The sequence below is a fragment of the Diadema antillarum genome, unplaced genomic scaffold, assembly GCF_040938485.1.
Source record: "Diadema antillarum isolate AM-2024a unplaced genomic scaffold, OU_Dant_1.0 scf00000045, whole genome shotgun sequence".
NCBI lineage: Eukaryota > Metazoa > Echinodermata > Echinoidea > Diadematoida > Diadematidae > Diadema > Diadema antillarum.
Genome location: NW_027270934.1, coordinates 2619648 through 2632464, shown reverse-complemented (window position 1 = coordinate 2632464; position 12817 = coordinate 2619648). Strand labels below are relative to the sequence as shown.

General features: G+C 38.9%; 1 protein-coding gene across 1 annotated transcript in view; it reads left to right on the top strand.

Annotated features, from left to right (window-relative positions):
- LOC139714640 (adhesion G-protein coupled receptor G4-like) overlaps positions 1–12353 on the top strand; it is an 84880-nt gene extending 72527 nt beyond the window's left edge. Inside the window, exons 3-14 of the mRNA XM_071626323.1 lie at positions 245–530; positions 1025–1138; positions 2110–2234; positions 2692–2838; positions 3312–3621; positions 4076–4230; positions 4846–5016; positions 5848–5975; positions 6800–7065; positions 8011–8077; positions 8589–8893; positions 11345–12353. Coding sequence (XP_071482424.1) covers positions 245–530; positions 1025–1138; positions 2110–2234; positions 2692–2838; positions 3312–3621; positions 4076–4230; positions 4846–5016; positions 5848–5975; positions 6800–7065; positions 8011–8077; positions 8589–8893; positions 11345–11637 — 2367 coding nt within the window. The 3' untranslated portion in view covers positions 11638–12353. The remainder of the gene's footprint in view (positions 1–244; positions 531–1024; positions 1139–2109; positions 2235–2691; positions 2839–3311; positions 3622–4075; positions 4231–4845; positions 5017–5847; positions 5976–6799; positions 7066–8010; positions 8078–8588; positions 8894–11344) is intronic.
- The last annotated feature ends 464 nt before the right edge of the window (positions 12354–12817 follow it).

The following is a 12817-nucleotide window of genomic DNA, read 5'->3' as shown; positions in this document are numbered from 1 at the left end:
TTATAAGGTGGTACTGCACACGCTCGGGAACACAAACAAAACACAAGAAAAAAAAAGTCCTTCCGAGTTTTCCATTACAGGCAACGGACAGGAAAAAAAATTTTGCCCGTTGCAGTGGGATTTGACAAACCTCTAAAAATATTCGTATGCAAGTCTTTCAGATGTTTTCATCGTCTTTACAATGCTCAATTTTTGCATGAGTTTATGTTCTTGTTCCTGTTTTTATTTCTCGATGTTGTCCTAGCTTACTTGGCTGGAAACCTGCGAGATTCGAACAGCGGATGACAAGTTCATGTGTACGAAATGGATGGCCGTAGGGGGAGGCAGACACGCTTTGCGTTCAGAATTACCGGGTGATCTGACGGCGGTCTCTGGAGAGGTGATGTTCACTTCTCAAGTATACGGCGTCGGTAGCCGAATTGCCTATCTCTACAACGCAGGGCTTGGTCTGGAGAAACTAACGTGCACTACTCAGAACAGCACTTCCCCAAATCAAAATTACGAAGTCAGCTGTGACCAATTCCTTCCAAGTACGTTCGCACTGCGAGTCAAAAATGTATTTTGATGTGAATAATTGCATAATGATATTTCGTTGTGTACGTTTACAAACTTAAATATACCAGTATTTCGGTTGTTCGAAATGGAGAAAATAACACAACAAGAACATGCCAAACAATCTTTTTTTTTTCTTTTTTTAAAGACTGTTCAAATAACTGGTCAAATTCTGCACTAATTCTACAGATCTACGCCTTGGATTTGCTTCGTGCCGCCTTTTGGCAAAAGGTACAGCTTGTTGTCAGAAACGAAATACTGTCACGAAGTACAAAGAAACCTGTATTATATGGCACCAATTTTTGTTCCAAACGGCATAAGTAAGAATAGTGCAGCTTTCGATTTAAGATCATTTTCCTACTTTTTCTTATTAAGACGAGTAGGAATATGAAACTTGTGATGACACTAACGGGAGTAATACAAGTTCATCGTCGGTATCTTGTTTTTTTAAATGTTTGCTTTGATCCTGAAGGAACATGCCCAGTGACAAAGACGAATTCTAGCTATGGTGTAATTACGTGGCGGGAATCTTCCCCAAGCGATCTTACAATCTCAGACGTTGTCTGCCCATTCAACACTCTACGAGGTACTGTACGCTTCTTTGCTCAAACTCTTATAAGCTAAGGAAGCGGAATATGTTTCTAAAAGTTTAAACTTTTCCGTAAACTTTGTTGGCACTTTTCTGCCTATTTATTTTCTTGTATCTCTAAGCAGATAAATGTATGTTTTTGTCGGTTTTATTTGGGGGGGGGGGGAGGGATGGGGAGGCGGGGTGTATAATATTTCTTTGTGTGTTTGCCCCGTGTATAATAATGCATAGTTCAAACTAGATAAGGATGGGAATGGAAATGGAGTGTCCCACTAAAAAGCAAAGCTTGTACGATATGGGACCCTCAGAAAATACATAAGAGAATGAATAATGAATTAATGAAAGTGTAAATAAATATAAATCAAAATCAAAGGAACCAATGTCAGCTGACATGAGATCAAATTAGGAAGGAAAAAAGAGAGGGAGAGAGAAAAAAGAAAACACAAACAAAAAAGAAACAACATGTTTTTTTTTTTTTTGGCAGCTTGGAATCCTCTTTCTCCCATGTCACTATTGGTATTTTTTCTATTTCAACAATTGCTTTTTCCCAGTTTCCTTACCAAAAAAAGAAACAACAACAACAACAACAACAACAATCTTTACCTGTCCACTTCTTGGTTACCCGTGATTCTCTATCTTATTTGATATTCCATATACATCTGTTGTGATGATAGTGCGTCTGTCTCAGATTTGTGGAAGGATGTGTTTAAGTTATCATTCTTTTAATGAAAAGCTTTATAAATAGCAAAATCGGCTAATGTATCATGTTTGTGATCTTCCGAAGTAACATATCCCAGAGGTGCGAGTAGATTAAAAAAAATCGTAATCATTTACACATAGGTGAGCGTATTGTAGATTCACTTCTATTATGTTTGTTTATAATACGTGTTTCAAAAAAATTTAACGCCTCTTTCTTGGAATTTCGATGGTCGTTTTTAACTCCTGAGGCCAATTATGTTGATTTACAGCCGGTCTGCCCCTGGCATCGAGGAAATGCTTTGGTAGGCAGGGCGTCGGAGCGTACTGGTCCGAGATCAGGTGGGAGGACTGCGGGACAAGAACTGCGCCGTTTTCAGCCGAAGAAATTTCCAAGGTAGATTGAGAGTTTCTGCTACATTCGTAAAAAAAAAAGAAAATAATGTGGTTCACATAATAATGAAGGAAATTTGAATTTCGAGTGTTTACTTACCCTGTCTATTTTTTTTTTCTTCCCAGTGTGAGCTAATGCTACGTATGGTGATCCTTTGCATGTGTTTTTAATCATCTGTAGTTGCTTTGTTTTTATGGATAGATTTTCTAATCGTTAATGCCTGTGGCCGAAACGATGCTATATTCGATATGATTGCTGGGTACTGGTAATATTCAGTCAGAGTTCATTTGTATGTTTAACTACCTTTTTTTAGGTAAACATGACCATCATGGTCTAATCTGCTATTGCACGGAATATGCCTCCGTAATTGAATAGGGAAAAATAGCAGATATTTGATCTACTGGCGATCATGATGCCTACCTTATCCACTGTGCTCGTTGTCCATGTTGGTCCGCAATAGGTCACCGTCGACGATTCCAATGTCGAAGAGGTCAGCGATGTCATCCAGGAGATGACTGCAACGATGACTGAGGTCGACGACGCACTCGTATCAGCCGTCTCGAAAACACTGGAAAACATCGTCGCCATATCTTCGCCGAAGCCTAAGGTACGTAGGTCACAACAATTCAACAGGGAGAGGGTGAGGGGGGGGGGGGGGGGGGGGGGGGGGAAGGGTGGATAGAGCACCATGAAGTCATAGTTAGCAAAGAAAAATGACGTCAAGCGGATCATTGGTGAAGAGATTTACCCTCCGCCCCGGTCGCACTAACACGACTAAAGTGATATCAATTTTGCGGTGATAGGACGTTTGCTCGTGCGACAATTGCTCTGGTCTTATTTTCTCCAAGGACTTATAGGGCTAGGTTTATGGTTGTTTTTGTTGGTAGAAATTGTGTTTGACTATTAAAGCGTGCAGATATTGGGAGAAATAATTGTCGCAGGAGCAAATGTGATGGAACCCAGTTGTGCAAAAACGGTCTCCGTGCTGCCGCTATTGCACAATCTCCGGTGAAAGATTATCGACACACATTCTCTTTATTTTTCATTATCTTTTCTTTCCTTGAATTCATTCCATGCTAGGTGACAACGAGCGTGACGAGGGCTGTCAACAACCTGATAGGTGCCATCGGCTCGACCAACTCGAGCAGCGAGAGTCTGGCCGCCTCCTCGTCCAGCGTCGTGCGGTCGCTGGAGCAGCAAGTGTCGGTCACTCTCCAGGCCGACGGGAAATTCTTTTTGGAGGAATCGAACCTCGTGGTTCGGGCATTGACCCTTGACCCAGCCGCCAGGAGGAAAGGGGTCGAGTCACTCGTCAATGGTCAAGGGGATGGTCAGCAGAGTGCATCCATCAAACTGCCCGCGTCGGTTTTTACATCTAAAGGCGGTCAAGGTGGAGCAGCTTATAAAGACTTAACCATAAATAGAACATTATTTGGTTGCTAATAAGATTTGGAGAAATGGGATAGATTTTGAGCAATTTACCTTGCAGCAGTCCGAGATCTGAAACATTGTCAAAAACTAAAAACACAATAGCCACAGTTATATCCTGCAATAATCAGATTGTGCCTGGAATATTTTGATAAAGAATGTCAGTTTTACAGATCTTGATGGAGTCGGCCAAAACTTCTCAAAATAACTTTGCAAACGGTGCTTTGTAGTTGGACCCTCTACCCCCCCCCCCCGCCCCCACCATAGAGATTAAAATTATTCAAACAATGTTGTTTGTCATTTGTCAACCATAGTTTGGTATTATAGTGTTTTGATTATAGCTTTTCATTTCTTTCTGTTCGATGGAAAATGAATTCAGAATTTGACTATCATTGCACTGAAATGAATCCACGCAGGTAATCAAGTCCGGTTCATCACGTACAACGGAGACTCCCTCTTCAGGTCCCAAACTTCAGCAGAAACCAGCGGAAATGTGATATCTGCTGCCGTTGAGGGCGTGACGGTGAACGATCTCGCAGAGCCCGTCGAGATAACTTTCAGTGCGGCCCGGGTAAGGAAGACACGCCGTTGCTTTTCAGATAATTATGATGAGTTTTGTACTCTCTTCCTTTTCCTTTCCTTTTTTTTTTTTTTTGCAGAAATAGTAATGAAGACTACCAAAAGCACGCAGAAATGAAGACATTGAAACAATGATTTAGCTCTCAAACGCCTAAATATAACCCCCCCCCCCCAAAAAAAAAAAAAAAGCTGCCTGATCTGTCGACAGCAGAAATACTATTCTCAATATTTGTGGATATCATGTAGCAGGCCCAAGGGTACGCAAATATCAAAGGTAAACTTCCGGGTTTACATAGTTCTTGGTTTGCTGCTCTTCCTCCTCCTCCTCCTCCTCCTCCTCCTCCTCTTCCTCCTCCTCTTCATCCTCATCCTCCTCCTCCCTTTGGCAAGTCTAATACTAACTAATACTAATGTAAGTTCAGCAAGGACATCAAACTAAGCTTAAATCCTGACAGTATTCCACATTTTTTGTACGCTAGCAAACACACACGAGTTATTTTCTTTGCTATCATATGACAACTTGCTAATATCATAGTTCTGATGATGGATACACCCATACCTGCCAATATTTAAAATGATACTTAGAATACATGTTTCTTTCCCCCAGGTACTCCAAGATAACAATACAGCTGGGAACCAATCACAGTGCGTGTACTGGGACTTTGACTTGAGAAACGGCGTGGGTGATTGGTCGAGTGAGGGATGCAGCCTTTCTGACGTCAGTGGAAATGAAGTCACGTGCGCCTGCAATCATCTGACCAATTTTGCCGTCTTGTTGGTTAGTTAGACAAATTCAAAATAAAAGTCTAATTTTACCTCTTTCAATTTAGCAAAGCTTTTAGCTTTTAGTTTGCATATTGCGTGTATACTAAGAACCAGATTGGTGTGCGATTTCAACAACAATTAGGCCCTACATCAAAATTTGTTCACCATTTTGCCAGAAAGTCCTCTCTTCATTTCTGATCAGGTTTGTAGAAGTTTCACATTAGACATAGAAGATGGATGCCCGTTTACAAGTCGTTGTTAATTCAGCTGATTGACAAATTGCCCTACATCGACGGAAATAAGCACGTTGTTTACATGCTGTCCCGTTCAATACTATATTCTTTCCGCCCTTTCATTCGCCTATAAGTCTTGCGGTTATAAAATAATATATATATTTACACCTGTGGAACAGATTGTCTAGAATACAGTCATAAATGGAGACACGGGTTTTTGTTTTTTACATTTCTTTAAATGATTACGCTAACTGTTACGTCACAAAATGAAGTATATTTTGTCTCTTCGTCTGTCATGCCATTGCTTGGGATAAAACTTGGTTTTATTTTCGACAACTGCACCGTTATTTTTGCAAATTGATTGTCAAGGTATATATGTATGTTCTGATATTACAGAGTGAACTCCATTCTGATTATGTGATTATTGAACATTACCATCGTTGTGTACAGAGGGAACTAGACATAATTATAATACCGCATTCCTTACTATTATTATTATTATTATTATTATTATTATTATTATTATTATTATTATTATTATTATCATTATTATTGTTATTATTATTACTATCATCATTATTATTATCATCATTGTTGCTGCTGTTGTATAGGATATTACTGGCCAGCATCGAGGGAGCAAGACGTCGTTTCACTTTGCCCTGGACATTCTCAGCAAAGTTGGCTGTGCCGTCTCCATTGTCGCCCTCACCATCACCATCCTCGTCTTCCTTGTCTTCAGGTGATTTTAAGTTTTCCCTTGACAGCGCCCTCTACTGCTCAGGAGACGCGAGAGGAGAATGTGGAAAAACATACCTTTTTTTTCACTTTCTCCCTCCCTCTCTCTGAATTCATCTCTCATCCCTTTTCTCCTCTTCCTTCTATCTATCCACATTTCCTACCTTCTCTCTCTCTCTCTCTCTCTCTCTCTCTCTCTGTGCTCCAGACTTTCTTTCCCTCTCTATTACACGCACTCTCCCAAGTGGCATTCACAACCAAATTAATATAATTATGATAATTTCCTAATTGAATGGCTCTTGCGGAAACGCCATTTTTCTTCGAGTTTTTTTATTCTAAATGGAAATCATATGTATTTGTTCGTATTTATTTTATACACATACGTGTTAGACATTTCAAAAAAGTCAAAACAAATTATACAGAATACAGTTGAGATTCAGGGTCTATTTCTGCTTCACATCTCTGAGTGTAAAGACCATTTTATTTCGTGTCAGCTCGGTTATTACAGCAACTGACTTCATCGAAAATAAGGCCAGTGGACGTCTCGCTCCACCAGAGTTATGAAAGCTGTAACTTTTACGGTCAATATTTAAGCATGCGACCAAAATATTTATAAAAGCTCTAGACTGCTCAAGGGACAGGTCAGTATGTAGGTCAATAGGTGTTGTGTTTGGACCCTATTAAAAATAAATCACCCCCCCCCCCAAAAAAAAAAAAAAAAAAAAAAGTGGTCAACATTGATCTGACAGAGTACACGACCGTTGATGAATAATAACAATTTTCAAGTCGCTTCGTCTTATCAATGTCATTACAATCGCTGTCTTTTAGACGACTGCGAGCGAGCCGGCCGCGTCGCATCCTCCTCCACTTCTGCATCTCCCTGCTCGCCCTCTACCTCGTCTTCCTCTTCGGCATCGACCACGCCTCGCACCGTGATCGAGCCTGCCTGGCCGTGGGCGCCCTCCTGCACTACTTCCTGCTCTCGACGATGATGTGGATGGCCGTCGAGGCGCTCAACATGTACCTCATGATCATACGCGTGTTCGACGAAGAGGGACCTTGTTTTCTCACCAAAGCTACCGTGGCGGCTTGGGGTGAGGCTATCCGTGCTAATTCCATGAAATTTCAAATCTCCTATTTTGAGTGATGAATGATTTCTCAAACTTGCCTTAAAGGATTTATATAATGAATTTTAAAAAATCATATCGTCAGCTGTGAACCAGACATGGCAGAATTGAGCATAATAAAGATGAAACATTCAATTTTCAATGAAATAAAAGTATATTTCATTAAAAGTTGGCAGATTTATAAGCATTGTTCCAAATATCGATTAAAATAGCACCCTTGTGGTTTTGATTTTCAACATTTTACTGAAAGTGAAAAAAAGTAAAATTGGCATCATTGTTGACATCATTGTTATCATCATTAGCATTAGAATGTAGTCTTAGAATCACCATCAATGTTGTTTTAAAGAAAATTATGGTACGGTATTGGTGGATATGAGAATTGGGCTTTTAACTTTTTGCGAGATACCAAGAAAACACTTATAAAATAGTACAGAGCATACCATTTTAAGAGGAATTCAAAGTTGTTTTGATGAAAATCGGGTTTGGAATGACTGAAACATCAAAAAACAAAGTAAAACAAAGCGATTGTAATAAAATATGAGTCCCACACTTTATTAGAATCGCTCTGTTTTGGATTTCTCAGCCATTTCAAAACCAATTTTCATCAAATAAATGTTGAATTCCTCATGGAATTGCATGCTCTTTCATATTTCATAAGAGGTTTCTAATTATCTCACCAAAAAATGCTAGAAACTTGAAATTAGGACTCAACCAAAACTATAATATCCCTTTAATCACCATTTTTATACTTGATTTATTGAAGTCAAATTAGCAGAACCATTATGCCATAGACATTAGTAATCTTGGAATATTATTCGTAACATAACTAAAGTCAGTGCAGTGTTTTTGATATTTTTATTTCCATCAATAATAACTCTTGATAATAATGATGTTTTCTTGATCTCCCACCAGGTGCTCCATTGGTAGTGGTTGGTGTCTCTGTCGGTCTTAGAATGGACGATTATCTTCACAAACCTTAGTAAGTTCTTCTACAACATGTTATAGACCGACAGGTACACAAATGCACGCAAGTATACATTCATATAATTATGCATACATACAAACAAACAAATGCATACATGTACACATGCATAATTATAATAGGAATAGATACACACATACATAAATATGCACATACATTCATACATACGCACGTAACTATGATGTACTCTTCTCTTTGTAAACCTCTAAAAATTCTTTCATAATTACATGTCATATGGACCGGCTGACAATTGAATAAATTCATTTCAATTCAGTTTTTATTTTTCACTCATGGGGTGGAACACCCTCGTCAGCCAAAAACTGGTTTTCAGAGAGGTCTTCATGATGTATCATATGCAAGACTTGGATTTATTTATCTAATCATGTCAAAATCTGATGATCAATGTTAACTCTTTATGTGCCACGTTCGTTTATTATGTTTTCAACACTTTCATCAAGAACAGAAATTCATAATACTCTGTTACAATTCCTCTGGTCCGATCTTGCAGCTGCTTTCTGACTCCAACGCTCACATTCCTCCTCGGCGTCATCCTCCCCATCGGCCTCATCCTCGTCTTCAACTTCATCATCTTTCTTGTGGTCGTGCGACGACTGTGCACCTCCAACCTCGGCGGCACGGTGCCGTCTGAAAAGGAGGACAAGGCCGCCCGCTATCGGCAACTGCGTGCGCGGCTTCTCAACGCCTTTTCCATTTCCGTCCTTCTCGGGCTGACGTGGGTTTTCGGATTCCTGGCAATAGAGGACGCTGCGTATATTTTCCAGCTCCTGTTCTGCGTGATAAATTCGTTGCAAGGTAAGAAACTTATAAATACTAATTCAGAACCAGAGACAGAAAGAAAGAAGAAATGGAACGACTAGTCGTAGAGTAATGAGTTGTTCCGATATCGTTTCACTTAAATTAGGGATGGTACAGTATCGATTAAGACGGGGCTTCAGGTTTCCAACGTTTTTTTATGATGATTTTTTTTTTTTTTTTTTGGGGGGGGGGGATATTGAAAAAAATCTTATGGAATAATGACAGAGCATGTAATTCAAGGAGGATTTCAAAGTTTATTTCGTGAAGAGATTGCTTAGATATCCAAAACAAAGCGATTCTTATAAAAAGGTGGCACCCATCACCGTTTATTAGAATTGCTTTGTTTTAATTTGTTTTTTGACATTTCAGCCATTTCAAAACCGATTTTTATCCATAAACATTGAATTCCTCTTAGATTTGTTTGCGCTTTAACATTTTATGAAGTGGTTTCTCAGTACCTCGCGAAATGTTAAAAGCAGAACCCTCACCTCAACCAATACTATACCATCCCTTCAACATAACACGGATCCTCTATAAAGTGCAGGCTATGAACACAGGGATTGGGTGGTATCAGCAAGAAGATCCTATCCGCGTCACGTCAGGGCATTTCATAGAAAGATCTGTTGCCAAGAAGTTGCGTGCATCATTTTGTGTCAACCTCTGAAAATTATTTCAAGATAATGTTTTGGTTCCCTCACTTTGTTTTGGTCTTATCGTAGAAAAGGAATGATAACGATTATTTTGTTTTTATGTCTAATTGTTTCAATATCATACTCCCATGAACTTCCCGAAGTAATGACATGATTGAAATCAAACAAAGTAGTAGTACAAATAATTAGTCATTCATGTTTTGCGATTTGTATACTTGTTTCAATAATTATTCATATTACTCATCTTTACTGCTATTACTAGTACGACTTTAAAAAAAACTAAGAAAAACAAACAAACAAGTGCTGCCTTCAAGCCATGTTACTTCCCCATAGAATCGATGCTTACCACATCCAGTGCCCTTAACCCATTTTTATCGTGTTTACAGTATGATTATGACTGTCAGTTGATTATGTTTCATAGTGTCGACGAGCCAAATGCTCTCTTTCAGTTTGAGCTATTTGTTATTCCTTTAATCATATTTATTTATTTCCGTTTAAGAAGGAATTGCCTAAAGCTCCTAAATCGCACAAAAGTACAGCTGATCCATGAAATCATAAAATATTTACTGGAAGGTTATCCAATATTTCTCTGTCAAATTGGCATTTCTTTCGACATTTTTTTTTTCGATTTCGAACTGATCTAATATTAATCTATAACCGGGGGGGGGTGTTTCATAATGCTGTTCGTAAAGTTGCGAACGACTTACGAATGACTGGTGATCAGTTGTGATGTGCTATACTTATCAGAATGTCAATAATTCAGCACAAGAACTGATCACCAGTCGCTCGTAAGTAGTTTGTAACTTTACGAACAGCTTTATGAAACACCCCCTCCCCCAGTTTCCTCTATAATCTCCATCCAGTAATTAAGGTTACGCAACATATGGTCCGTTATAAAAGTAGTATTACAATACCATCTTTAAGACAAGGATAGTCATTTTTGTATTAGTCATCAACGATAACCGCAAAGTCCATGTCATCATAAATTATGTCACATTTTTTAATGATTATCATGACTATGATTCACAGTAACAGGGATATTGTTATATCCATCTTGATCATAAACGTGATCCGCAATAATTTTCTTTTCCTTTTTCCTCTTGTATTAAAGCAAATTGACTCCAAATGATGAACTCGAGTCTCCTTAGCGTTTGTCCCTTGTTTTTGCCCACGCAAATCCTACGTTCATAGTGAACACACATTGGGCACCCGAGGGCCTTTTAGTGACCTATAAACAATTTGTCTTTTCTGTGAGCATTAGAAAATGGGGTACACGTTTCTTTTTGGAACAGAATACTGCACAGCATGGATTTTCATTTTTACCTTTCATTCCAACAGATTTAAGGACACATGTCCAGAAGCAAAAAAAAAAAAATACGGATAAGAATAAGATAAAATGAAATACAAATGAATGAATGAACGAATGAATTAATAAGTGAATACATAAATAAGTACATAAATAAATAACACAAACAAAGAAATACAAACATGGAGGAAAAATAAACATACATAATAACATGTTTAAATCTTTCATTAACGGAACCAACATGCTTACATTTTTTTCTTCATATGAATAGAATTTTAGGCTGGTGGACATGAGAGAGACAGACAACTAAAATATTTTTTTGATGCAGGGCATCACTTACATGCAAAAACGTTTGTGATATAGTAATAAAGTGGTCTCTTTTGACCTATTTACTTCTTTTTTTTTGGGGGGGGCGGTCTTTTGAGGCATAAAATTGACAATTTGAATCATTCAGATTTGGTTATGATTTTCCCGCTCGTGTTCTGAACATAGGGCTAGTCGTGTTCATCCTCTTCTGCGTGAGACAAGAGGACGTGCGGAAGTCCATGTCGCCACACTACCAGCGTCTGGCGGGACTACTCTCGCACTCCGGACGGCCGAGCACGATCACGGCCTACTCCCTGACCAGTCGATCGACGTCGAGGAACGACCAGGAGGCTCTGGCCAGGAATCCACTGAGGACCGCCCCGATGACGCCGGGGACTTACACGAGAAGGATGATGTCGGACGAGGCAGCTGTATCCTTCACATCTACCAGCAATGACGGCGTCGACTATGTATACTAGTTTGTTCTCCTTTTTCAGTGGTGGTCGAGTGGACAATAAACATCGAACAATATACGTTGGAGTAAAGTGTCGTCAATGGCATTATCTATGATGAGAGTGTAGTATAATGTTATCTTTGTTGAAGCTTTTATCAATCCTTTATCGACGATGAATTTGTTATGCAAAATGTGATGCAATGTTGCCAGGTGGTTTGAATTATATCGCCATATGGTGCCAACTGAAAATAACAGATTATGTAGAGGTGTGAATTTTCTTCAATTTGTCTCCCTCTCTACAAATGAAATTTATAGAGGAAGACAAACTGAATGTTTACCAAAATGGTGTATCTTATCTTACTCCTTGCGTGTCCTGCAGCGGCGAGCTAGCACAGCTCAGGAAAAGCAATTAAGATTGTTTTGCTATTTGTTGTCGTTGTTGTTGTTTTACGAAATCTAAGGGCCTACCTGTCTCACTGTTCATAATTGCGCGATAGTCACTGCAGGAGAGCTGGAAAGAACACAGTGTGCCACAGTGTTAGACACTATGTGTAACACATTTTGAACACATTGTGAACACAACATAAAATCCATTCACACTGTTGAATGCGAGAGTTTTAACACTGTGAACACATTGTGAATTATGAATTCACAGTGTAAAACAGAACATTTCTATGTGAACACTGTTTGAAAAACCAAACGACAGTGTGAAATGATCTTCACATTGTTAAATTCGAGCGTTTTGACATAGTGTTTTCACTATCTGAACACATTGTGAATACACTGTACTGTGGGATACTGTGTTGTTTCCAGCAGGGTTATTACGGCTATTATGACAAAAATAATGAAACCAGGTGACATAGTCTATTTCCTTTTGTTCAATTTTGGACCAGAGTTGTGAGCTGACTTATATCAATATCTATTATGATAGCTCTAACGTATACGGTAAGGAATCTGCTGTCTGACGCTACTACCAGAATACCGTTACAACGGGTTTTTGAAAAATGCATAAAATGTTTTATCACAAAGCGATTTTATCTATGCACTACAGCTACATGAGCATCAATTCTGTCGATTTATGAGCATGACGCCAGACTTGAGTTTACTTTCATGGTAACCGATCACTTTTTACAACAGCACGAATTATTACTGGTATCGTCTAACAAACAGAACGCCAATTTAGTTTATTTTTCGATTGCATTTTA